This window comes from Eulemur rufifrons, chromosome 16 (assembly GCF_041146395.1).
Source record: "Eulemur rufifrons isolate Redbay chromosome 16, OSU_ERuf_1, whole genome shotgun sequence".
NCBI classification, from domain to species: domain Eukaryota; kingdom Metazoa; phylum Chordata; class Mammalia; order Primates; family Lemuridae; genus Eulemur; species Eulemur rufifrons.
In genome coordinates this window covers 90,452,616-90,478,013 of record NC_090998.1, presented here as the reverse complement: position 1 = coordinate 90,478,013, position 25,398 = coordinate 90,452,616, and the positions used below count along the sequence as shown (strand labels likewise).

Below are 25,398 nucleotides of genomic sequence, written 5' to 3'. Positions count from 1 at the left end.
GGGACCAAGCTGACATCTCTCCAACTGAGGCCCTTTCCTTGGGTCAGCTTTGAGGCCCGCCACGGGAAGCTGCAGGGCCGGTGCCACTGGGCAGAGTGGGGAGCTGGGCGTAACTGGGCATTCCGTGGGGAAATGGGGGAGCCAGAGGCTCAGGACAGGCAGGGGCAGCTGTACCTGACTCCAGGTGGAGGGGCAGAGTGCTGGGTGGCACAAAGGCACTGGGAGCTAGGGAAGGATGTCCCCTGAGCTGGGAGAACGGGCGTGGGGTGAGTTGGCCCGACATGAAGAGCAAGCCCTGGACCAGCAGCCCCAATTCATCAAAGCACCCAGGTGCCCCACCTCCACAGCCAGGGTCCTCTCAGAGCACTAGGGGCCTCTGCTGGGAGGGCCCGGGCTGCAGAGGGATGTCCTGGAGGACCGAGAAGAGGTCGTTCTCCCTCTGCCTCGAGGGTCTCCAGGCTGAGCGGCTTGGGGAGGGCGCCCGGTGCCCGCCGCCCGCCACCCCCGCACGAAGGCTCAGACCTCAGGGCCGCCGAAAGCCAGGTTGTCCCGCACCATCAGTGTCTTGCGGAGGTCACGGTCCACCAGGGGGCGCTGCATGCGCCACTTGTGCGCCTCCTGCAGGCCCGGTTCGAAGTAGTAGATGCAGGCGCCGAAGCCCACCAGGATGAGCACAGAGATGACCAGGTAGACAGGCACGAACCAGTCCAGGAAGTGCGGCATCGTGGTGGCCTTGGCTGCCGAGACACAGGTCGTGAGAGCCAGCGCAGGTGCCCCTTGTCCCGCCCACCCAGAGGGAGACCTGCAGGCTTCACTGAGCTAGATGCCCGAGAATCACTTTCCAGATGAGGAGACTGAGGCCCAGGAGAGTAGAGCGCTGGGCAGTGGCTGATCAGGACCACATGGTGACTCAGCAGCCCCGGCCTCCTGACCCACACGGAGCTGTCCCCGTCACCTGGAGACACCCAGCTCCCTACTCACTCTTTAAGAAGGAGACTTAACAGCCAAGAGCCACTCTGGCTCAGTCTCTCTCCAGCATGAGTGCCCTTGGGCAAGTTGCCTAACCTCTCTGGGCCTCAGCTTCCTCCCCTGTGGAAGGGGAAAGGAATACAGCCTCTGCACAGGTCCTAGTGAGGATTCAATGAGGTGACTAATGCCTGAATGGGCCTGTGCAGGGCACTCAGTAAAGGACAGGTTGGGCAAGAACTCCGCTGCTCTCCCAGTGCCCCTGAGCCACCAAGCCCAGCCCTGACTGTGCAGCTGTGGTGGCTGCCACTTCCAGCGCTGCCCCCCCCCCCCACACACAACCACCCCATCAAGATGAGTGGGTCCCCAGCCACCTACACACACCGGCCAAGTGTGGCCTGGTGAAAGCGTGGTGAACAAACACCCATCACAGGGGACCTGGTTGATCAATAGAGTCTACACAAGCCCAATTTCATAATTACAAGGACATGAACACTAGCACCAAAAAATTGAAGCAACGGGACTTTGAGGTTGCAGTGAGCTATGATGATGCCACTGTACTCTAGCCCAGGCAACAGAGCAAGACCTAGCTCCAAAAAAATAAATAAATAAATTGGGCAAGATACTCAGAGCCTTGGTTTCTACATCTATAAAATAGGAATAACAGTACCTAGGTTGTGGGGCTTATGTGACTGCTGAATGGGTTATTTTATGTAAAATGCTCAGAACCAGTGCATGGAACATAACAAGTGCTACACAGTAAGTTTGTTCTTATTCTCTGAGCCTCAGTGTCCTTATCTGTAAAAAAAGGCATAGAAATAGGACCCACCTCCTAAGGGCACTGTGAATTTTTAACAAGACAATGCCTACAGAGCATGTCACACCACGCTGCATGGCACAGAACCAGCACTCAATAAACACTAGCCTGTTATTTCCAGTGAACCAGAGGTGGAGAAAGCAGGAGAGTGAAAGGTAGTAGGTGTAAGGTGTTTTACAAACGTTACATACACCCAGACTCCTTAGAATTGCCCAAATGTGCCCCCATTCGCTCCCCACCAACCTCACCAGCCTCATGTCCCACCCTATGTGCCATCATACACCACTTCTTGTCAGCCACCTAAGTGTACCTGCACGTTATGCAGTTCCTATCTTTGCATACGCTTTCATTGTGCCTGGAACATCCTTTGCATTCTTGCTCACTTGGCAAACTCTTATTCATACTTCAAAAGCCAGATCATCTGCTCCAGAGATGGGATGATGCAGGGCCGATTTAACCCACCCCCAGACCTTCCCTAGGTATTGGAAAGGGGAAGGGTGAGGAGCCCACTTCTGCTGCCTGGCAGGTAGAGCTCTGTTAGAGCATTTCCACAAACCTCACGGCAGGCCAGCCTTGCCCCCTGCCCCAGATGAGTGGGTCCCTGGCCACCTGCACACACTGTCCAATGTGGTATCACTGTCCACATTTTACAGATGAAGGACCTGAGGCCTAGGCAGTTTCGCTAACTTGCTGTGGGTTACCCAACTGGGAAGTGGCAGAGCTATACCCCGAACTCCAGTGATGTCCTGAGGCGTGAGTCCTCCAGGACAGGGAAAGACACTTGAGGAGGATGAAATGAGCAGAGACCCATTTGCTTCTGCAGAGGGAAATAGGGGGAATGGATGGAATGACCTCCAGGGCAGGTTGGAGAGAAGCCCCAGCTCCTCTGACTTCTGTCTCCAAACCCCAGCTCCTCCTGTCCCCCTACTCCCAGGGGGTTCTGTGAGGTGAGCTATGACCCCAAGGAAAGGAGAGATGCTTCCGGGTCCTGTACCCATCCAGAGCCCCTTCCCTGCCCCCCAAGGTCCCCATTGGCTGTTTTGAGGCACAATGTCTCAATGTGGCCTATTTGTGGAGGAGTAATACGAACAGTGCATTAATTGTCCAAATCAGGGCTAGTGCAGCTGGGCAGGGGTAGCATGTATAGGACCCAGCACCCTCCTAACTATCTGCCTTTCTGGAGAGCCAAAGAGAGACAGTTCAGAATTGCCTGGTGCTGCCAGGGTTGGTGGAGGTGGGGAAGGGAGACCCCAGGCAGGAAGCCTGCTTCAAACTGGCTTGACTAAGGCCAACGTGATTTGTGCCCCCTCCCCAGGCCCAGCCAGGACCCCAGTTTCCTTTCAGCTTAAACATGAGAATGGGCAGCTGGGGCAAAACAGAAGCCATTTCAGCTGCAATGTTGTGGGCTATGGAGCAGAGTTCAGGGTCCCGAAACTTCTCCAGCCCTGTGTACAAAATCCCAGGCATTCTGGGGCAGAATGAAGACCCCCAGACCTTTTTATGACGTCTCAGGGGACTGGCCTCAGTGAAGAAGCAAAACGCTCACTGGCCTTCTGGGTGACCTTGCACCATTCCTCACTCTCTCTGGGCCTCAGGGTCCCTGTGCCCAGTGACAGGGTGGGGATGAGGTTTACCAAATGATCCATAAGGAATTTTCCAGCCCTATTTCAGCCAAGGTCCTATCCAGGACTGTGTAAGGATAGCAAAGCCCCTCTCCTTGCCTCCCAAGCCACTGGCACCACTTGGTGTCCCCCGCGTGCCGCAGACCCACCTCACGCCTGCAGATGCCTGTTCCAGGGGCTCTGTGCTGAGCACACCACCTCAGCCTGAGCAGCTCAGCAGTGGCCCATGGACTCAGTCGCAGCTGCTATCCCCAGAGACACTGCCATCTGCGCTGCCCTGGGTGCTGGAGGTAGAGATAGGGCGAGGCCAATGCCCCTCATGGGAGACGGAGCTTCTCAGATCCAGTGGCTCTGATTGGGCCAGGAGGGGGCAGTCCTGGGCTGGCTCAGCACCCTCCTACCTCTCCCTGCTCATCCAGACCTTTCCCTCTACCCCCCACACTCCCCCACTCTCAGGATGGCAGGAGGTGGGACCTGTCTCAGCCAATCAGCAGCTTGGCAGAGCAAGGGCTTTATCCTCTGTTGCCCTGGCAACCAGCCTTCTCTTCTGGATCCCTCATACTGTGCACGTGGTCCAGCAGATGACAGGGAGGGCAGGGTTGGGGGATGTGGGGAGGGAGAGAGTCACCCAGCAGGCCGCTGGGCCCCAAGCCTGGTGGGCCTAGGAGGAGAGGACCCCGGCTGATAACTGGGAGGGTTTGGCAGTTTGCCGTTTGGGAGCAGGGAGAGATTGGAGTCCCTGGCAAGTAGATGGGGACACAGAAGCAGTGGCCAGTACAGCCAATGAGGGTCATATGTTATAGAGGGAAGAACCAAGACTGAGGCTGAGAGTCTGGACGCATTGGCTCAGTATAGTATGCGCCAGACACTGTCTTCAGTGCTTTATTTTATGTTAACTCGTTTAATCCTCAGCCAAGGAAACACAGCAAGAAAGTAGCAATGCCAGGGTCGGAGCCCTAGCCTGGCCTTCAGGCCCCCCACAAAGGGCTGCCCCTCCCCATTCTGCCTCAGCAGCGCTGCGGCTCCCCTGACTAAGGTACAGCCAGCACAGGCATCAACACCCCCATAAGCCAGGCATGGCCCCACAGGTCTCTTCCTGCAGTCCTCCCAGCTGGGTTGCTGGTGACAGCCCATTTTGGAATGAGCTATAGCTCAGAGAGGTGAAGCTGCTTGCCTTGTCCTTCTAGGTCACTCAGCTTCTCAGTGACTAAGCTGGAATTCAAAGCCACAAGGTGCGGTTGGGGAGTTGGGGGTCCACCTCCCAAGCCTGGATCCTCCCCCCACCCCCTGTCCAATGGATAGAGTGTCTGCCAGGTGATGGGTGCCCAGCCAGCATAAACAGCAGTGGTTATTGTCTCAGGAGGAGAGAGCAGCCCCAGGGGCCCACAGGGCAGGGAAGAGGCTTCAAGAAAGCACCTCACAAGGGAGTCCATTCCCAGAAACCTGAAAACAGGCAGGTGGGAAAGGCTCTGGGTGAGGTAGGTTTAGGACCCTACGTCCCTTAACCCACAGATACCCTGCCAGCTCTGGGACCACCTGGAGGCTCTGCAAGTGTGGTGGGTCCTTTTCCACATACGTGGGGCAAGGAAAGTGATTTTGAGCTCACAGACGGATTTTATTTGTATTGAGGTATAAGGTACATACAGCAAAACACACAATCTTAAGTGATGAATTTTTACCTTTGTATACACCTGTGCGTCCACCATCCATATCAAGGTAGATGTCTCCATCACCCCGGAGAATTCCCTCCTGCCTCATGCCAATCAATACTCCCTCACCAAAGGCACCCACTGACCTGACTTCTCTTACCACAGATTTGTTTTGCCCGTACTTGGGTTTCATATGAATGAAGTCATACAGTATGCACTCTTTTGTGTCTGGTTTCTGTTGCTCAGCAGAATGCTTTTGAAATTCATTTGTTCATCTGTTCACCAGGGAAGGACATTTGGGTTGTTTCCAGTGGGGACTATTATGAGCAAAGCTGCCAAAGTGCTTGTAAGAGTTTGGGGTGGGAGGGCAGAGAGGAGTTGAGGGAAGGATTACAAAGGGGCAGGAGGAAACATCTGGGGGTGATAGATACGTTCAGTATCTTGATTGTGATGGTGGCTTCTTAGGTAGATACATATATAAAAACTTATCAAATTGTATACTTTGAATATGTACAGTTTATTATGTGTCAGTCATGCCTCAATAAATCTGTCAAAAATATGATCAGTGGCCTGCAGGTATTGTTTTAGCCACTGATTCTTATGGCTTTAGCCACTTATTCATACAAAGCTTATGGGGGGGCCAGGTGCGGTGGCTCATGCCTGTAATCCTAGCACTCTGAGAGGCCAAGGCAGGAGGATCGCTCAAGGTCAGGAGTTCGAGACCAGCCTGAGCAAGAGCGAGACCCCGTCTCTACTAAAAATAGAAATAAATTAGCCCAACAACTAAAAATATATATAGAAAAAATTAGCCAGGCATGGTGGCGCATGCCTGTAGTCCCAGCTACTCGGGAGGCTGAGGCAGGAAGATCGCTTGAGCCCAGGAGTCTGAGGTTGCTGTGAGCTAGGCTGACACCACAGCACTCTAGCCCAGGCAACAGAGTGAGACTCTGTCTCAAAAAAAAGCATATGGGAAGCTCAATATATAATAGAGATAAAGCCAGATTTGCTTCTGTAAAACAGTGCGGTGGGGTGGGGTCTCAACACCACCCACTCAGATTCCAGAGTCCCTCATGGTGCCCCAAGGCATCTCCCTAGGGCTCCACAGAAGCCAATTAGAAAAACATGGGCCCAGAAGTCTCTGATGGCCCTTCGAGCTCTGGGTGTTCAGGACATAAGAACCTCCAGGCCTGGGTCTGGCTCCCTGTCAATCCCTACCCTTTATCACAGTATGGATCCTACACACAGCTAGTTTCTTCCCCACTGCCCACATGACAAGCACCAACTCACCTTTGGCATCTCAGCCTATGATCACCTCCCCAGTGAAGTGCAGCATGGGCTCCCAGGGATGTTCATGCACCTTCATCTGCTGCTCCCCAGACGGCTCTCACCTGCCGTAGTGCCTTTGTTTTTCACTGTCTGCCCAGCTGCCACTGGTAACTCCCAGAAGCAGGATGACCCTGCTGGTACCTGGGTCCTCAGCGCCCAGCAGGACGCCTGGTCCGAGGCAGAGACTCAGCACAAGTTGATCAGTCGGTCTCAGCTTAGCCCCTCCTGGAAAGTCCTGACCAGGTCCAAAGTCTTTCCGTGGCCCACTGTTCTCTAAGGGCTCGTCTCCTGGCCCTCAGTCACCCCTCTAGCCTCACGTGCCCCCACTTTCTCCGCACTCCAACTGCTTAAGCCATTGGCCTCCTTGTGATTCCTCAGAAGTGCCAGGAGTGCTCCCCGCTCAGAGTCTTTGCACTTGCAGTTCCTTCTGCCTGAAGTCTCTTCTTCCTTATACTTCATGGGCTCCTCACTGAATTCCGGCGTCTGCTCAAATGACACCTTCTTGGGAGAGGCCTGCCCTGGCCTAAAGTAGCTTCGTCCCACCCATCACTTCTCCTGCCCGCTTTACTTTGTCTTCCTAGCGCGTCCTGCTACCTGACTTTCAGGAAGTCCCCTCCGCACCTCAGGCCGTGAAGAAGAGGAGTGAAGAACGACCCCAAGGTTTTGTTCTGAGCAGCTGCAAGGACAGAGTCAGCTGAGAGGGGAGAGGACATAGGAGGGGTAGGTCTGGAAGGAACTGAGTGCTGTGAATGTCCAGGCCAGGTAGCTCACGCCTGTAGTTTCACCTGTGCGGGAGGCCGAGGCGGGAGGATGGCTTGAGCCCAGGAATTGAAGGCCAGCCTGGGCAAGATAGCCAGACCCTGACTCTAAAGCAAACAAAAAAGAGAGTACTATGAATAAGTGTGAATGAATGAAAGCGAACGAATGAATCATCGAGAACTTTCTTTCTCTGAAAGTGTGGAACAAAAGGCCTGTACAGCACCTTACATTCCTTGGGTCAGTGCTGCAAAGCCCCCTCAGAAAAGAAGGTAGCGGTTCCTTTAAGAGAACCCGATAAGCCCCGCCCATGGAGGGTCACGTGCCCTAAGCTGAGCCTTGAGGGCCGGAGTCAGGGCAGTTTGAAAGTCTGGCGCGCATCGCGGGAGCGGCGGTTCGGTGCCACTGGGATGTCGGTGTTGAGGCCACTGGACAAGCTGCCTGGCCTGAACACAGCCACCATCCTGGTAGGTGCCGGCGGCTCAGCTTCCCCTCCCTCCTGTCCCCCGCTGCTCCTCAGAGGCCTGGCTTCTGCGCTCTCGGAGGCGCTGGCGCGCTGTTCTGGCGGGGGCCCAGCTCGACCCCGCCCACTTGCCAGTCAGAAGCTGGGAAAGAGTTCGCTGCGCACCTATTGGTGGATGTGTCACTCGGCTTCAGAGAGCGGCTACTCCGATTGGTTCAGAGTGTGGCTCTCCCGCCCACATCGCTCCTCGAGCCTGGACTTGGTTTTGCCGCATCCCAGGGTCTGGATCCCACTAGAGACCAGGCGGTCCGCGGGAGGGTTGGAGGAGTAACAAGTGCGGTGCCAACAGGCCTGGAGCGGGTCCACACTTCGGGCCCTCAACTGAGCCTCCTCGCGGGGGTCCTTTTCTTGGGAAATGGCGCCCTCCAAACTGCCTTGGGGCGGTGGCCTGATCTTCCAGGGAGATCAAAGTGCCAAGCCCTCCAGAGGGGCTGCTGTGCCCAGCTCTCAAACGGTCACTTTCTCTCTCTGGGCAGCTGGTGGGCACGGAGGATGCTCTTCTGCAGCAGCTAGCGGACTCGATGCTCAAGGAGGACTGCGCCTCCGAGCTGAAGGTGTAAGTAGCAGCAGCTGTGGCCTGGGCCTGAGGGACAGGGGAAGCAGCTGCCAGTTGGTTGGGGCGCAGGGAGTGCCTGATGGCTAACTCCTCCATCTTAACATGCCATCTGCTCTCGCTGAACCTGCCCGTCATCCCGTCCCAGAGCTGTCTCCTCCCCTTACTTCAGATGTGCATACCTTAGACAGGACCCCCTTGAGCACCCCGTCTGAGGTAGCCTCCATCACTCTCTGTCACCACACATACTCTGTTTTCCTAATAGTTCTTGTCACCATAAGAAATTACCTGTCCACCTGTTGGTTTACTTGGTCCGGTCTGCCACCCCCATGGACTGTCAGCCCCTTGAGTGCAGGGACTTTGGCCCTTGTTACTGGTGAATCCCCAGTGCCTTGAGCAATAACTGGCACAAAGTAGATGCTCAATTAATAATTGTTAAATTAATCTGGTTAATTCAAGATTCAAAAAAGTTTTTGAGGGGAGAGGATACCGGAAATGTCTAGAGGTAGTAAAAGTGGAAAGCAAGAATTCCCCACTAAATATGGTAAAGTGAAGCTGAACTACAAAATCTTCTTTCTCCCAAACTCAGTGAAATGAATTGGAAAATAGCAAAAAAATTGGCAGCAAAAAATTCTGGCATTGTATCTCTGCTCACCCTACTCCAACTAACTGTACTCCAATGACAAAATTCTAAGAATTCTTTAATACCCCCCCAAATTTGGAGAAAAAATAACTAAGTACATTTTATTTTCCTTTTTCTAACTGGTAAGGGAGTAGAAACAGCTGCTGTTTCAGTCAGGTGACTGAGTATGTGGGGGTGTCATTCTCCCTGATGGAAAGATAGGCCCAGGAGTCCATGTTGAAGGAGAACAATCCAAATCCAGAGGGTATTTCCTCTGTGGACATTGGAATGCCCTTACTAGGTAGAATACACCTTGGTGCGGCACTTTAAAGAATCTCTGTTGAGGGAGTATAATCTTTGCCCCCAAAATAAAGCCTGTTTGTTCATTGGTCTCTCTGTGCTCCATCCACCTCACCAGGCTTCAGACTACAGAACATCAAACACAACCAACAATTTCAAATCCATAGCTCAGAAATGGGAAAGTATTAAAAAATGCATTTAATTAGTATCAGGGTAAGTGAAAAATGTGGACAGAATTGCCTACACTGAACAAAAACAAGATGGAAAGAAGTGTCATGGGAACCATTACAAAAAAAAAGGGCAAGTCACATTGCATATAAAAATCTAAGGAAAACCCCACTCTAGAAAAGGGAGAAACATTTCTCTTTCAGTGTTCTGTTTTGGGGAAGTCCCAGGACACTATAGAAAAACCTCCCTCCAAAATGAGAGGCAGCCAAGAGGCCAAAGAGTGACTTAGACATGTCCAGCTTGGTGAGTTAGTTGAGTTTATTAGAGGTTACTTACAAGGGCGCTTGCTGGTGAGCCCCACAGGAATTTCTTCCACAGGAGCTTTCTTGCATGCAAAATCCACATCTGTCCACCCCGAGGTGTTGCCTTAAATCTCTTCCCCATGAGTAATGCAAAGTTTTTATGTTGTTTCTTTGATTGTTCATGGTGAAACAAATAATGCAGGCACAGTACCATTATCATACTGTCATGCAACATGATATTACAATTTTCCACTAGGCAGGGATTTTAGTATTGCAGTTAGCTAAAGGGCACTATTGGACAATCAAAACAGCTCTAAAGCATTCAAGGTGAGTTTGAACCAGCTGTTCAAGGCAAGAAAGTGCTGGGTACTTTTCCAGGGTGGTAGTTGTGACTTTGTAACAACTTTGTTGAGCACTCCAGGCTAGCACAGCACACAGTGTTTCTGTTATGTGGTGGGAAACATATTTTTCCCTCATCTGTATATTGAAAAATTTAATAAGAACATGAATTTTAAAAAGAAACATTCAAAGACCAAATGATAAAAAACAACAGAAAGAGGAAAAGGGAGGTTGCAGAGCTAAGGGTAAAAAAGGAGGACCCAAAGTATTACCGTTTGAGATCCATCTAATAAATACACAGAAATAGGATCAGAGTGGATGTGGTTGAAAACTTTTTAAAAATTATTTACAAAGAAGAAAGATTTGAGAAATTATAGTGTAAGTGTTCAAAGATATAGTAGAAGAAAACTTCCCTGGAATGAGTGAAAAGTTGAATTTTTCCATTAAAAAGGCTACATATATCTTGGTTGAGGAAAAATGGTTACAGAACACTTGATGTCAAGTTATATCCTAGTTAAGTTATTGAACTTAAAGGATAAATAATGTTTCAGGCTTTTAAACAGGAAAAGCAAATCACCCATGTCGTCATGTGTTCATTCTATTGCGAAATATTTCTCTCTCTAAGTTAGTGGCACATGGCAAGAATCAGGATTGTGCTTTTTGGCCTCTTGGGGCCATGTGACTAGTTCTAGCCAATGAGTTGTGAGCAAAAATGATTATCACTTCACCACTGAAGCATTTAATTGCCAGAGAAAGACACCGTTCCCCCACCCAGGGCCGTTTGCCTCTCCCACAGAGATCAGCGGTGTTATGGAGTGGCAGTTTTGTTAGCCTGGGTCCAGAGTTATAGTTAGAACAAAATATAAATGTATACCATAATAATAATGATGATGGAATGCACATTTATTGTCCAAATGGTAGGATGAAGTATAGAGAATCAATCCGATATAGATAAAAGTGAAGCATATAGTTTAAAAACATGCCAACTTCTTAGTTTTTTTCATAATTTTTTTAAAAATTGGACTCCTTTAGGAAATAATCTCTGTGATTAAAAAAAGTTTATCCAAAGTTCATCTATTTTTTCAGTTCAACTTATTTTCTTCTATTTCATTCAAATTAAATTAATACTATTATTCTGTTTTTATATTATGTTTATTCTCTGAATAGGTATACATTATGTACATGAAGAGATATTTAGAAAACTGTTATAATGGTAACAGTAATTTCTAGGTGACTGGATTTTTGGGGGGGTATAGTTTTTTTTTTTTTTTTAACTTTTGTGGGTTTTGTACTTTTTGATATTTCTTGCATTATAATCTGGGGGAAAGGGAAATGGGCAATGGTAATATGTGGAAATGGGCAGCAGTAGAGCATTCAAGAAAAGCCTTCAGGGGGGTATTTGATAACCGGAGACCAAGTCTAGATGACAATGACTTGCCCACGATCACATAGCTGGAAATTGACAGCACTGGGACTTGAGCCCACATCTATCTCATGCCAGAGGGGTTCAATCTTAGCCCTTGAACTTCATAGGTCAACACCTCCTATTCTAAGCCAGATCTCCCTCCCAGCATGCAGTGTAGCTAGCCAGCCCCATGCCATCTTTTATCCAGACCATCTTTACCTTGCTATGGTGGTTACCAAACAGATCCCCTTTCTGGCAAAGGGGATCAAACAGGAGTGATCTGGATAGGACTGGCTCTGCCCTGCGTCTGTACTCACCCAGGGAGTCTTGGCCACAGGAGTCTTGGTCAGGTGAATAGGTGAGGAGCCCTTGACAGCTTCTTCCCCATGAAGGGCAACACGTGAACAGTCACTGTGAGGGGGGTACATATATGTTTAGTCCTGCAGTTTCTTGTTTTTCAGCCACTTGGCAAGATCCCTCCCGTTGCCCGTCAATGTGAATCGGCCCCGAATTGACCTGATTGTGTTTGTCGTTAACCTTCACAGCAAATACAGGTGAGAGCCAGAGGACGGGCTGTCGGGGCTCAGGCAGACCTGGCTTGAGAGTGTGCTGGGACAGTGACCTCACTTGTGAAGGGAAGAAGGGAAGGAGAGGAAGCTAGGAGAGGCTGCCTGGGATCAACCTACAGGGTGAGGAAGGAGGAGCCAGTGGCTAGCGCATAATGTTTAAAAGACACTATCTGTTCGTTTAGCTAATGCTCTCTGAGGCCTACTCTGTACACCTGACAGCAGGCACATAGATGAATGAAATGGTCCGCTTGTCCTCAAGGTGCTCCTAGTCCACTTGGGGAGGAGGCTGGACTTTGGAACAGACAATTACAGTATCTGGGATATGTAATGTAAAGCAAGGAAGCACTGGGATATGGGAGCCCAGACAAGACCTCTGATGGCCAGGAATTAGGTGTGGGAGGTCAGGGTTGATTTTCTGGTGGAGGTAACATCTAAGTCAGCACTTGAAGCTGGGTGTAGTGGCTGATGCCTATAATCCTAACATTTGGGAGACCAAGATGGGAGGATCACTTGAGGCCAGGAATTTGAGATCAGCCTGGGCAATAGAGTGAGACCCTGTCTCCACAAAAAATAAAAATTAGCCAGATGTGGTGGTACGTGCCTGTAGTCTCAAGCTACTGGGGAGACTGAGGCAGGAGGATCTCTTGAACCCAGGAGTTTGAGGTTGCAGTGAGCTGTGATGACACCACTGCAATCCAGCCTGGACAACAGAGTGAGACCTTATCTCAAAGGAAACCATGTGAACAATGAGTTAGCCAGGTAAAGATGGGAGTGAGTTCCTCCTGGGGGTTGTTGACTGAGGCTAGGGTCCAGCGCAGAGACCAAGGCAAACACCTAGTTATGTGGTGGGGGTTAAAGGCTGTGGTAGAAATACTTAGGAACCCAGCAGTGTGGAGATACCAGGTACAGGTAGCATCAGGACTAGTTGGAACTAGTCAGCAGGGCTTTAGGCCCAGAGTAGGACTGAGAAGGAGCTGAGATCTGCCATGATTGCCACGGGATAAGATGTTTGCCTCAGCAGATCTGTTGCTCTTTGAGTGAGGCCTCTCTGTTCACTGGAAGGGACACTGGCCTAGTCTTTGGAGAGATCCTGCTCTGCAGCCACCCTTAGCAGAAGGATCATTGTTGCTATTGGCCTCAGGCTGAAACCTTGGCTTGGGCCACCTGACCAAGATGTCTTTTTGGCCAGGAGACAACAGATTCCTTCATCTGTCCCTGGACACCAGTGAATGAAAGCCTCAGCCCAGGAGGTCAGAGCCCCTTGTTTAGAGGGAAAAGAGCATTTTCATACAATCGTATGACTAAATCATTGTAACTAACAAGAAAAGCACTTTGGTAATACTCATCTATATTTTTAAAAGACACATATTGTGACCTAGCCATTCACTTCTAGGATCTGTCCTACAGAAATATTTGCTTGAATGTGCAAGGGTACATGTAAAAGAATGTTCATGCTGCATTCTCTGTAATAGTGAAAAATTGGAGACCACTTAATGCCTAATAGATTGTGGTATGCTGTGTAGTCATTCTGAAGAACGTAACAGATTTCTAAGTACTGATAAGGAGTTTGATGACATGTGGGACCCAACTAGATGCTTATACATACCACTGTCTATTTGCATATGAAAAAAATTCTAGAGAAATTACACCTCAAACTGTTGGCAGCAGTTTCCTCTGGGGAATCAGGAGTAAAGTGTATTGCTGAGAGAGTGGGACTTCACTTTTTACATATACTTCCATATTTACCATTTGATATTTTACAAGCATGAGTCACTTTATGATTAAAAGTAATTTTGTTTTTTGGTTTGTTTTCATTTATTTTTTATTTATATGTTTCAGAGATAAGGTTTCAACCTTGCAGTGCAGTGGCCATATCTCAGTGTAACCTCGAATTCCTGGGGTCAAGCAATCCTCCCGCCTCAGCTTCCCAAGTAGCTGGGACTACAAGCATGTGCCACCACGCCTGGCTAATTTTTTAATTTTTTGTAGAGATGAGTCTCACTATGTTGCCCAGGCTGGTCTCGAACTCTTGACCTCAAGCGATCCTCCCACCTCAGCCTTCCAAAGTGTTGGGATTACAGGTGTGAGCCACTGCTCCTAAAAGCAGTTTTTAAAAAAAATTAAAGGATAAAATACTTCTCCTGTCACCTTCCTCTTACTCTCTGGCCTGTCTAGGATCAGAGAGGCAGGAGTTTCTGCTTTTTCTGTCATAAAGTTTTCTCTTCTGGTTTGTTTTCTCACCCTGGCCTGGCCACCCCAGCCTCCAGAACACAGAGGAGTCCCTGCACCATGTGGACACCAGCTTTTTCTTGGGGAAGGTGTGCTTCCTCGCCACAGGTGGTAAGTAGGTCCCTCACCTGCCACTGCCCACCCCCAACCAAGGGAAACCTGTGGCAGTTATAGGCTCCTTGCTGAGGCAGCCTAAGGGATGGAAAGAACATGTACTTTGGAATCTGACCTGTTGTCGTCTTGCTAAAAGTGAAATTCTGCTGTTGCTTAGAGTTGCCTAGTGGCTCCCTGTAGCTTTCAGAGTAAAATGCAAACTCCTCTAAAGACATGAAGTATTTTGCAGTTTGGCCTCTGCCTTCTTATCTAGTCTATTACTCTCTCATTCTTTGAGTCAGCTTGTAGTTCTCTGAAAAAGGCCTGCTGTTCCTGAGGCTTTGTAATATTAACAGTGGAAATAACAATAGCTAACTTTTATTGAGTTCTCACTGTGAGCCAGCCACTGATTGTAGTTGCTTTATTTTTTATGTCATATTAATCTTTGAGGTAGGTATTATTATCTCAGTTTTTATAGCTGAGGAAACTGATCATGAGATTAACTTGCCCAAGGCCCCCATAGCTAAAAAGTGGTAGAGCTAAGGTTCCCACCTAGATAGTCCTATTCCAGGGCCTGTCCTCTTAATGATTACTGTATGACTTCTCTCAAATACTTTTTTTCTCTTTGTCTTGCTAACTCCTCAAATACCTCAAAACTCAGCTCCAGTGTCACTTTTGGCACCAATGACATGTACTACCTGTCTGCCTCCCCAGCTTAAGTATCAGCTCCTTGAGAGGAGGGCCTGGCATAGATTATTCTCAGTAAGCACTGGTGAATAAATGAAGGCCAGGTGGTTTCTAGGTATCAACTCATTGACTCTGTAGAGTAACCCAGTGGGGTAGGAGCTATTATTATCCTCATTGTCTAATTTGATAGTCTTGACTACCCAGAAAACAAGGTAGAACAGGATTGTCACCCATTGACTAGAAAGAAACTGAGACCCAGAGAGGGGACGTGAATTAGGTTGCCCAGCACTTACTGGATTACAGCTGTCACTCTCATGGCTTCTTTGCAGCTGGGCAGGAGAACCACTGCACCATTCACCGGCACACCGTTGTGAAGCTAGCCCACGCCTACCGAAGCCCTCTGCTCTTCTGTGACTTAGAGGTGAGGACGCTGATCACAGTGGCTTATGTCACACTCAAGTGCAGGGGAAGTGCAAGGGGAAAGGGCAGTCAGCACACAGTGCGCATGTCAGGAACATTATTGAAGGATCATCAAGTAGCCAAGTGAGGTGGCTCCTGATGTGGAGGGGGACACAAGGTCCTGCTTTGAATCCCAGCTTTTTGGCTCACTGGCTGTGACCTTGGGCAGGTTACCTCAAGCCTCGGAGCACATCAGTGCAAAGTGGGGGTCATCTTGGATGCCTCTTACGTGCCCAGCTCTATCATTTGTTGCCCTGCTTTTTCTTTTGCTTGTTTCTCTGTACGTGTAACTAAGTCCTATATATATATTTGTGGGTCCTTGTTAATATCTCACTCTCCTGCTGGGGTGTAAGTGCCTGTGAGGCCAGGTGTCATGTCAGTCTCATTAACCAGTGCATCCTGTTGTCCCCCTGGCAGCAATAAGAATGCATGACATTGCCCTTACCTCCCTGGATTACAGACCTTGTCCAGTCCCAGCCCAGGCCAGGGCACCCAGCAGGCAGTAGGGCTGTTTGTCGGGTGGGTAGGTAGATGGCTGGATGGATACCTGTGGTGTTGGTCCTGCCCTGACTAGTTTTCTTGGTGTTTCTCACGAGGTGAGCCTAACCATGGGGTGACAAAGCAGATGTCCATTTTGCTGACGTTGTTTTGTTCTTCAGCCTCTTTTTATGCAGGAAGAATCCTGATGATTTTTTCCTAAAGAGTCCTTAGCAGGCGTTGATGTGCCCCCCCTCGGAGGTCTGCTGAGGGATCTCATGGCCTAAGCTGCCCCACCCATTCATGAGGCCTGCTTAGTTGCTTTGGAAATCTGTTTATTGGTTTTGAGGTTCATTTTGAAGGTTATGTTTCTGCTCTGTTCCGGGTCTTGCACCTATTCCCAAAGGCAAAGTGATGTAATGCAGAAGGATCAACATGTGATCCTCCCCACCGTCTGGCCCAGCAGTTCTTATTCTGGGGTCAGTGGACCCCTCTGGTCTGAAGGCAGAATTCAGGGGATCTGTGAACTTAGATAAGGAAAAAAATTACTTCTTTTTTTCTACTGCTTTCTAAGTGAAATTTAGCATTATGAATGTAGGAAAGAGATGTCAGTAGTTTTAGCAGAGTCTATGACTGTTACCAATAGAAATGGCAAACAGCCAGGTGTGTTGCCTCATGCCTGTAATCCCAGGGCTTTGGGAGGCTGAGGCGGGAGGATCTCTTGAGGCCAGAAGTTTGAGGCTACAGCCTGGGCAACATGGTGAGACACTGTCTCTACAAAAAAAAAAAAAAAAACAAATTAGCCGGGCATGGTGGCGTGTGCCTATAGTCCTAGCTACTTGGAAGGCTGAGGCAGAGGATCGCTTGAGCCCAGAAAGCTGAGGCTGCAGTAAGCTGTGATTACACCACTGCACTCCAGCCTGGGTGACAAAGTGAGACTCTGTCTCTAAGAAATAAAGAAAGGAAAAGAAATAGCAAATGTTTTTGTATCACATTAGGATTGGTCACATCTCATCACTACTTCAATGTGACAGTAGTCGTTAGACCTGCCCCGAGATCAATGCATTGATCAAGATACACATACTACTCTATCACACATTTGTTTTTCATGTTTGATGACTATTCTTAGAACCCCTGACTAGATCAATGCTCTGATCTCACGGATGGGACCCGGAGGCCTTGGCACACCTGAAGTGCCTGCCCCTGCCAGGCTTTCCTCACGAGAAGCCTCTGAGGAAACAAGAATAGAAAGAAACAGTTAGCTTACTTGCTTGGTATGCAGCTGCCTCTCTTGCTATAGCCTGCTGACAGTGTGGCTTTGAACAAGTCACTTCACCCCCACAGAGCTTTAGTTTTCTCATCTCTAAAGGGGAATCACGATCATTGCGCCACAGCCCAGGCATAGGTGGTGCCAGGTGGTGCGGTTCTGTCTGTGGCCATGAGGTGGCAGGCCATACCAGGTCCTAGGTTCTCTTCTGGCCTGAGAACTCTCAAGAAAGGTGTCTGTAGGGAGCAGGAGGCCCAGCCTGTTTCCAGGCAGCAGCAGGGACTGCAGAAATGCATGCTCAGAACAGAGACCCGTGCCCCTAAATGAAGCACCCAGTGTTTGGACCATAATTCCTCCTCATGCTTGTGTTGTCCTTTTCAGAGCACACTCTTCTGCATAATTGAGTTTGAGCCTTACCAGATCTTGAGGCTTTTACATAGCAGGTATTATCGGCCCCCTTTTACAGATGAGGAAACCCGCTTGGGGGGGTGTGATTCGCCCAGTGAAATAATTGCCTAGGTCTGCTGTTAGAGCCCTGTGCTGGTCCCTGGGAACACAGATGAGTCAGATATTGGCCCTGCCCTCGTGGAATCTCCTGAGATAGCCAGATATGTAATATATGCAACAGCAGAAGGATTTGCTGGGCTTTGGAAGCATGGCAGTAGAATTCAGTCATTTCTTCCTATACATCATGGGCAAAGTCGTGATTGTGCCCAGACTTGGGTTTTTGGGCCGTGTCTCTGGAGTGATGTGTGGATTGGAGGAGGCCTGGCCAGAGGCAGGAGGCAGGTTGTGGAGCCTGAGCTAGAGCAGCGGCAGCTTGGAGATAGATTTTGGGGGCAAAAGCCACAAGACTTGAATGTCTACAGTGTGCCGAGCACTGTTCTAGGCACTAGGACCACAGCAACAAACAAAACAGTCAAAAATCCTGGCTCCCTTCTAGTCGAGGAAACAAACAAGGTAAAGAAGTAGAATGCATAATGTGTTAGAGAATGGGGATGTGACATGTCAGGTGGTGGTAAAGGGGCAAGATTTAGATAGGGTGACCAGGGAGGCTTTACTGCAACTGTGACTTTTAAATAAAGACTTGAAGGAAATAGGAGGGTGAGCTGTGGAGATGCCTGGAGGAAGAGCACACTCAGCAGGAGAAACAGCAAGTGCAAGTTTGGAGCTTGCCTGGTGAGTTCAGGGTCCAGCAGGGAGGCCTGGGTGCCTGGAGCACAGCTGCAAAGGGCAGAGTGGTGGGAGATGAGTCAGAGGAACAGTGGGGCCAGCGCGGCAGGGCCGTATGGGCCAAAGTAAAGGCTGTGGCTTTTACTCCAAGTAAAACTGGAGCTGCTGGAGGGTTTGGGGCCAGTGAGGGATGTGCCCTGACTTGGGTTTTAAATGGATCCCTCTGCCTGCTAGGAGGAGCGTAGACTAAAGGGAGGCAAGGGCAGAAATAGGGGACAGTTCTGGAGGCTCTTTCTAGAAGAGTTAAGAGTGGCCTAGACTTGGTGATGGCCAGGGAAGAAGGAGATGGGCTGTTCTACAACACTGGCTGTTTCTAGAACATGCTAATGGCCAAGATGTGAGACATGAGAGGAAGAAGAGTCCACAATGGCCCTGAAGGTTTCGGCCAGACTGGCTGGAGGGGTGGAGTTGCCCTTGGCTGAGATGGGAAGACCATAGGCGGGGCAGGTTTGCGGGTTGGAGCATGCTAAGATTAAGGTGTCTATTAGGCATCTAAGTGGAGAAATCGAGTCAGCGGCTGCGTATGTGTGTCCAACATTGAGAGGAATGATCTGGAGATGTAATTTGGGTGTCATCAGCAATTAGATGGTTTTAAAGCCACAGAACTGGATGAAGGCACCCAGGGGGTGAGTGTGGGAGAACAGAGCTAAGGACCGCCCTGCAGGCCCAGCATTTAGATGTGGGCAGAGAGGAGGGAGCAGCCGGCGGGGTGGAAGGAAACCTGCATGAGTCTCCTGGGAGCCAGGCAGAAAAAGCGTTTCACAGAGGGAGGGAGTGGCTGCTTCACATTCTGCTGAACAGTCCTGTTGTCCCTGCGTAACCCCACAGCTCCCCTAGGCCCACCAGCCCTTCAAAAGCCCTGATAAAGGAGCTCCTTTGGGTTGGTACCTCCTTCTCCGTGGTGAGGGCCACTCTCTTTCCTCCCTTCTTGCCACCCCTGTGAGTACCTTTCTCAGATCCTGGGTAAGTGAGTCTGTGGGGCCTGTGCTGCCTCGGACTGCCTGGTTCAGAGCCCAGCTCTGCAGTCACTAACTGTGTGACCCTAGATGGTTTACTTGGCCCAGCCAGCCTTGTTTGCTAAGCCTTCGTTTCCTCTTGAGCAGGGGGTCACAGTCGCTGGGTATCTCTGGAGGTTGTTTGGTGGGTCGTGTGAGCTGAGGTGGTTGGAAGCTGCTTTGGGAGGTGTGGCATGAAGGGCATGGCTGTGATAGGCAGTGGTGCCCTGAGCTGCCCTGTGCTTTCGTCTCCAGCTCTGCCTCTAGCAGCCCCTGCAGCTCCTCCAAGTAGGGGAGCAGGCCTGGCCACCCCATTCTGTCTGACTGCTGTTCTCCGCTCTTCCCTGCAGGTGGAAGGCTTTCGAGCCACCATGGCGCAGCGCCTGGTGCGCATGCTGCAGATCTGCGCTGGCCACATGCCCGGTGTCTCGGCCCTGAATCTGCTGTCCCTGCTGAGGAGCTCCGAGAGCCCCTCTGTTGAGGACCTGTGAGGGCCACTGGCCCCTGGGCTGCCCCTCTCCACAGCCTGGTGCCAGCTCCATAAACGTTCGCTGTTGGTAAAGACCAGTCAGGGCTTGACAGGCCCTGGGCCAGCCGGCCAGTGGTCTCGCAGGCTGCTGCAGGGCCTGTGCTCCAGCGGGGAGTGCGGGGCAGGAGCGGGGGGGAGCCCAGCTAGTGGGACTCCAGCCCCCGCCCACGCTCACTTGCAGAGCCCTGTGTCTGTAACTATCTGACACATTACATCTCCACTTAAGATTTCATTTGAACAAAGGGTCTGTGGCTAAAAAAAGTTTGAAAATCACTGGTCTCATCTACCGCATTGACGGCGCAGATGAGGAAACTGGCTCAGAACAATCAAGAGTGGGCTGGAGCAGGGAGCACGGACTCCTGAGCCCAGTCTGACTCACATCCTGGCCCTGCTGTTACAGAACCTCGGTTGCGTCTTGAAGCTTCAGTTTCCCCAGGTGTAAATGGAGACGGTTCTGCTCACCTTGTCACGTTGTGAAGATTGAATGAAATGAGTGGTGAAGAGCCTGAGACCGTACGACTCCATACGCTTGTTTGTGTATTTGCCGAATTTCATAATGCAGTGTGTTAACGCCTTGCACGGTGCCAGGTAGGCACCCAGTGAACAGTTACTATTTGAAATCACACAGAGCAGAGTTCTGACGTTTTTGCATAAACGTCAGAAGTTTATGAAGTGAGAGAAGCACTGGAGGGCTGGGTTTGGGCTGGTGGCGAGAGACTGGTGAGGATTGCTCTCCTTCTTTGAGTTTGAGGGGAAATTTGTAGAAGTGTTGAAATCGGACTCCAGAAATCCCGTCAGCCAGGTCAAGGCTCCTCGCCACTACGAGGAGGCGGGCTCGGCACATGGGAGCTTGGGAGTGAGGGGGGTCTGGTGAGAGAGACCCAGGAACAGCCAGGTCCTGGCTCCCTCCCTCGCCACCCCCATGCTGCCCAAGCCTGGGCCTGTCCTCCACCTCAGGCCTCAGGATGGACCCCGCTTGAAGCCCTGGGCAGTGCCAGCACCGCAGGCTCTGCCTTGACGTCCCCACCACAGCCAGGGTTTGTGCTCTTGGCTGAGGGCGGGCCGACTGGTACCTCCTTGTCGGTGTCATGGGGATGGGGTCCTGTCTGCCTCCTTTCTGCAGGTGCCTTCCGGAGCTTAGCCCAGGCCCCACCCCTAGTGCTCAGCGAGGGTCTGTAGACACCTGGCTGACTGAGGCAGCCCCTTGGGCCCCACTGAGGACCTCAGCTGCGTAGATTCCGGTTGAGGCCCCACATGTCACCTGACATTTGCAAGGCACTTCATGCTTCACAGAGCTCTTCTCACACAGCAGTAGCTCCTGTCGCCTCCTGGCAGACCTGTGAGGTCGATGATGTTTCCCCATTTCACAGTTGACGAAACTGAGACCACTGTCATCAGAGGTGTATCCTCAGTCACACGGCTAATTGGTGGCAGAACCAGCCTTAGCCCTCTGCTTTTCCCCTCCAGTTGTTTTCCTGTGTGTCTAATCGTTGAGTAAAGGTTTGGGCACCTCCGCTGGGCAGGCCCTGAGCTGGGAACACAGAAGGTGGAGACAGGCTTTGCACCCGAGAGAGCAGCAGTCTACAAGCGCAGTCTCTTAAAGCTGTGGTCCTCAGGATGGGACCACTGGGACGCTGTTAGCACTACCGGGAGGGCTCAGGAGTAGCAGGTAGGAGAAGAGCAGAGGCCTCACCCCAGGAGGGACAGGGAAGGTGTGGGCATGAGCAGGCCTTCAGCCAGCAGCAAGGAACTCCCTTGGGCATTTGGTCAGGGTGGAAGGACAAGGTGGCAGAGAGGTGAAGGTTTGTGTTGGTCCCTGAAGGGATGGGTGGTAGCAGAGGTCCAGAGAAGGCCAGCCCTCCCAGCGGGCGCAGGACTTTAGAAACACGTTATCTCCAGCCCTCTCAGTAGCCTGGGCCATAAAGGGTGGGGCCTTACAGGCGGGTGGGCCGTAGGGTAGGTCTTTGGGGGGCTGGTGGAGTGTGGTATCTGAGCAGGGGAGGGAGGCAGTGTGGACACAGCCTGCCCCTTCCTCTGGGCATGTCACTTTGCTGGAGACAAAGGGAGGCCTTCCCCACACCCCTCACTCCCCAGCCAGCATGGGGCACACCTCTCTCTCTCAGGTCCCTGTGCCACATTTTCTTTGCCACCTGGTACCATTTAACAAGGGAAGCGGCATCACATTCTCCAGCCAAGGATCTGGGAGCCTTCCAAGCGCTGGGGGAACATGATGCTGTCACTGCCGCCAGCTCCCAGCTGAGCTTGGCAGGGGCCCTAGAACCGAGAGGCTGCCCGCCCTCTGGGGTTGGGGGCCGGCCTGCCCCTGCTCACAGCAGAGCTGAGCCACACTTCAGTGGCATTCAGGTGCCCTCTCAGACTTGCTGTCCCTGGAAGGCTGGGGATGGGTGGCCAGGCACTGTGTTGCTGCACACCATCTGGAGGCCAGTGACATTGTCCAGGAGGCTGTGACTGAGGGAAGTAATGGAAGGCCAGTCTATGTCTGATGGGTGCCTGGAATTGGTGCCTGGCACAGTGGTGGGGGCAGGGAGACAGGAGAGGCCAGGCTTAGCTGCTTCCTGATGACATGACCTCTGGCAGGTCACTTGCCCTCAAGGAGCCTCACAGACCCTCATCTATAGAATAGGGTCAGGCCTACTAACGTCTTTCTCCCCAGCTGACAATGAAGAAGCCATTATTTTAAACATAAAGCTTTAAGCAAAAGCAAAACCTCTCAGAGTGGCCATGGTCACAAGGTGGTCACATTGGAGGCCGTTCCTGAAGGTCTGAGTGGGGGTGTGGCCCTTCAGCGGGGCCTGGAAGCCACTGGGTCGATGTGCTCTGAGCCTGGAGGAAGCTGGTGTTTGGGCCCCGCTGTCTGGATGGGGTGTCTGAGGCTCTCGGGGAAGGGCTTGCTCAGGGTCACAGGTTCATTTGTGCCTGCTCGGGCACCTGGGTGTGGGCGGACCCTGGGCCCACCCCAGGGAGCTCACATTCTCTGTAGGAGGTGGTCCGGGTCCAGGTGTTTTGCCCCAATCTGGTGGTATTTCCCATCGCTGCCAAGGAGGCAGGGCCTTCCTAGCAAGGAGGGGGCTCTGCACCATGTCCCCCATGTCTCCTGCACCCCCCAGTGAGCAGAGACAAGAACAGCCTGGCCACAGAGGGGAAGTGGTGGTGCAGTGGGAAAGGACCCAGCCTTTGAGTCCCACCACCCTGGGGTCTGTGGCCACCTTGCATTGTGACGGGGGCAGCCCACTTCCCTCTGTGTGCCCCACTGCCTGCTGCGCCCTTGCCCTGGTGAGGCTCAGAGGGGGCTGCTGGTTGTGCTCAGAGCTGCGGTGGGCCAGGTGAGCCTGGGGGGCTCTTAAACACAAAGCCCTGCCTCGGCCTGCCCCCTAGCCCGGCCCACACACACCCATGGGTGCTGGGCCAGGCCTGCTGGCTGGGCTCCAGCACAAAGGGACCTTTTCCAGAAGGTACGTGCTGGCTTAGCCCTCTTCTCTCCACTCTCCCCCGGGGCCAGAAGGATACAGGCAGAGAATGGTTGTGAAAGGACTTCTCACAGACACTTGGGGGTCAAGGGAGTCAAGTGGGGAACGCTGCTGGGCCCTGCATACCCCAAATCTGTGAGTCCCATCTGAGTATGACACTGAGGACCAGCTCCAGGAGGCAGAGAGGGTGGGCAGTCCCCAGGGCCCCTGACTGCACAGGAGGCCCCCCTCTCACATCAGGGGGAATGAGGAAGACGTTGGGGAAGGCCCTAGGAGCTAATGTTTGGTGGCTGCCTGGTCTGACTGCAAAACTGCCCTACAAGGTCCCGGTGTGGTGGCGCCTGTAGTCCCAGCTACTCAGCAGGCTGAGGCAGGAGGATCACTTGAGCCCAGGAGTTCAAGGCTGCAGTGAGCTGTGATGACACCACTGCACTCCAGCCTAGGCAACAGAGCCAGACCCTGTCTCTGAAAAAATTTAAAAAAGAAAAACTGCCCTGCAAGGCCAGGCCCAGAGGTCCCCCAGCACTTGGTCCTCTCATATTATGCGTGGCCGTAGGCCAGCCTGCTTTGAAGGATTACAGACTCCTTGAGGGCTAGACCTGACCACCACCACCCCACCTGCCAGCCACTGCAGACAGAGGACCCCATAGGAGAGTTTGGGGCTGAGGGGCTCCCTGGCTTGTCCCTTTCCTCCTGTGTAAAGTAAGCACAGCCATCCACTCCCCCACAAGGTTGAGGGGAGGGGTGCAGGGCCAGGCATTGCACCCTGCCTCCTTCCTGGTCACTGTGCCGTTCCCTGGGCCTTGTCTGCCCCCCCCAGACATCCTTGGGGATCGCCCTCACCTCTGTCCCCTCTCTGTTCAAGATCTGCATCTCACCAGGCCTTCTGACTCCCCTGTTGAAAATCACACCCCCTAATTCCTTGGTACCTTTCTCTTCTGGATTGTTCTCCACAGCACTTCTTATCTCCTCACCTACCATATTGTTTCCTATTAGTCTCTGTGGTCCCCTGCTGTTTCGGCAGAACCTAAAACACTGCCTGGTATATAGTAAGTGCTCAGTTAGTATTTGATGTCTGACCAGAGGTGTCTGCACATAGGTTTGGCCTGTGCATTCACACAGGACCAAAAGCCTGCAGGAGACCCAGAGCCAGCAGGCTTCTCATCCCCACTATGTGGTGCCCTGAGTGAGGCCTGGGGGGGCTCCTTGCTCCTCTCCCTCCCCCAACCCTGGCCCTGAAGCCCCCCTCCATGCACCTGCTGGCCCTAGGAGGTGGGGGCTCCACTCCCTGTGGCTGAGGGGCTATAGTCTCCTTTGTAACCTCACTTGAGGTCCTGTGTCCCCCATCCCAGGGCTATGCAGAGAGAACGGCTGGGCCTGCCCCGGCCCCAGGACCCTTGTGGAGTGCGTGAGTGTGTGTGTGTGTGTGTGTGTGTGTGTGTCTGCGTGTAGGGAGACTGAGAGTGAGGCCTTGAAGGGCAGCTCAGGCAAGGATGTGTGACTGCTTCTTGGGAGGGCACCCCCTGCCCTCGCCCGGCCTGGGTTCAGTGGGAAAAGGGCAGGAGGCTCCCAGGCCTCAGGCTCTGCCCCGGGGTCTCACTGCTCTGGCCTCGCTGGGATTTGCAGTGATTCCCCAGCGACTCCCGCCCTTTCCCGGTGTCCAGACTGACACTGAGTCCTTCCTCCTGTCCCTGGTGAGGGGCGCTTTCTGGCAGCGTCCTTGTTTGTCAGTGCTAAATACCCGAGAAGGACAAAGACAATCTCCACAATAAGGGATCCCTCCATGTCACAAAACAAGGTGGAGCCACCAAAGCTGACCGGAAGCCCTCTAGGCCCTATGACCCCATTTATGAAACACCAAAAAACTATTTCTGTATGTACATACGCAAGAACGGAGACTCACAAGGCGAGTCTGCAACGAAAGTCTCCAAAGTGAAAACAGGCTCCCTCGGGGGGTGACTAGGAAATGCCCTTTCTTACTCATAGACCTCGGTGTTATTTGAGGGTTTTTTCATGAGGATGTG

The 25,398-nt window shown here is 51.9% G+C and overlaps 2 protein-coding genes across 3 annotated transcripts; one reads left to right on the top strand and one right to left on the bottom strand.

The window, feature by feature from the left end:
- Positions 1-516: 516 nt before the first annotated feature.
- SMIM45 (small integral membrane protein 45) lies at positions 517-723 on the bottom strand. The gene has a single exon (XM_069491127.1). It carries the CDS (start codon positions 721-723, stop codon positions 517-519), a length of 207 nt encoding a protein of 68 aa, XP_069347228.1.
- Positions 724-7,479: 6,756 nt separating this feature from the next.
- CENPM (centromere protein M) lies at positions 7,480-20,176 on the top strand. 2 transcript variants are annotated; one of them, XM_069490752.1, is made up of 6 exons: positions 7,480-7,603; positions 8,136-8,215; positions 11,810-11,902; positions 14,178-14,257; positions 15,256-15,347; positions 19,708-20,176. In XM_069490752.1, exons 1-6 carry the CDS (start codon positions 7,547-7,549, stop codon positions 19,846-19,848), a joined length of 543 nt encoding a protein of 180 aa, XP_069346853.1. In that variant the 5' UTR covers positions 7,480-7,546; the 3' UTR covers positions 19,849-20,176. The 2 variants fall into 2 exon arrangements, with proteins under 2 accessions (XP_069346853.1, XP_069346854.1); XM_069490753.1 differs by lacking the exon at positions 15,256-15,347 and having other exon boundaries at positions 7,547-7,603; positions 19,708-20,002.
- The last annotated feature ends 5,222 nt before the right edge of the window (positions 20,177-25,398 follow it).

Coding starts and splice junctions, on each gene's coding strand:
- SMIM45 (XM_069491127.1), bottom strand. CDS start 723: ATGCCGCACTTCCTGGACTGGTTCGTGCCTGTCTACCTGGTCATCTCT.
- CENPM (XM_069490752.1), top strand. CDS start 7,547: ATGTCGGTGTTGAGGCCACTGGACAAGCTGCCTGGCCTGAACACAGCC. Junction 7,604..8,135: donor TGAACACAGCCACCATCCTG/GTAGGTGCCGGC, acceptor CTCTCTGGGCAG/CTGGTGGGCACGGAGGATGC. Junction 15,348..19,707: donor TGCTCTTCTGTGACTTAGAG/GTGAGGACGCTG, acceptor TCTTCCCTGCAG/GTGGAAGGCTTTCGAGCCAC.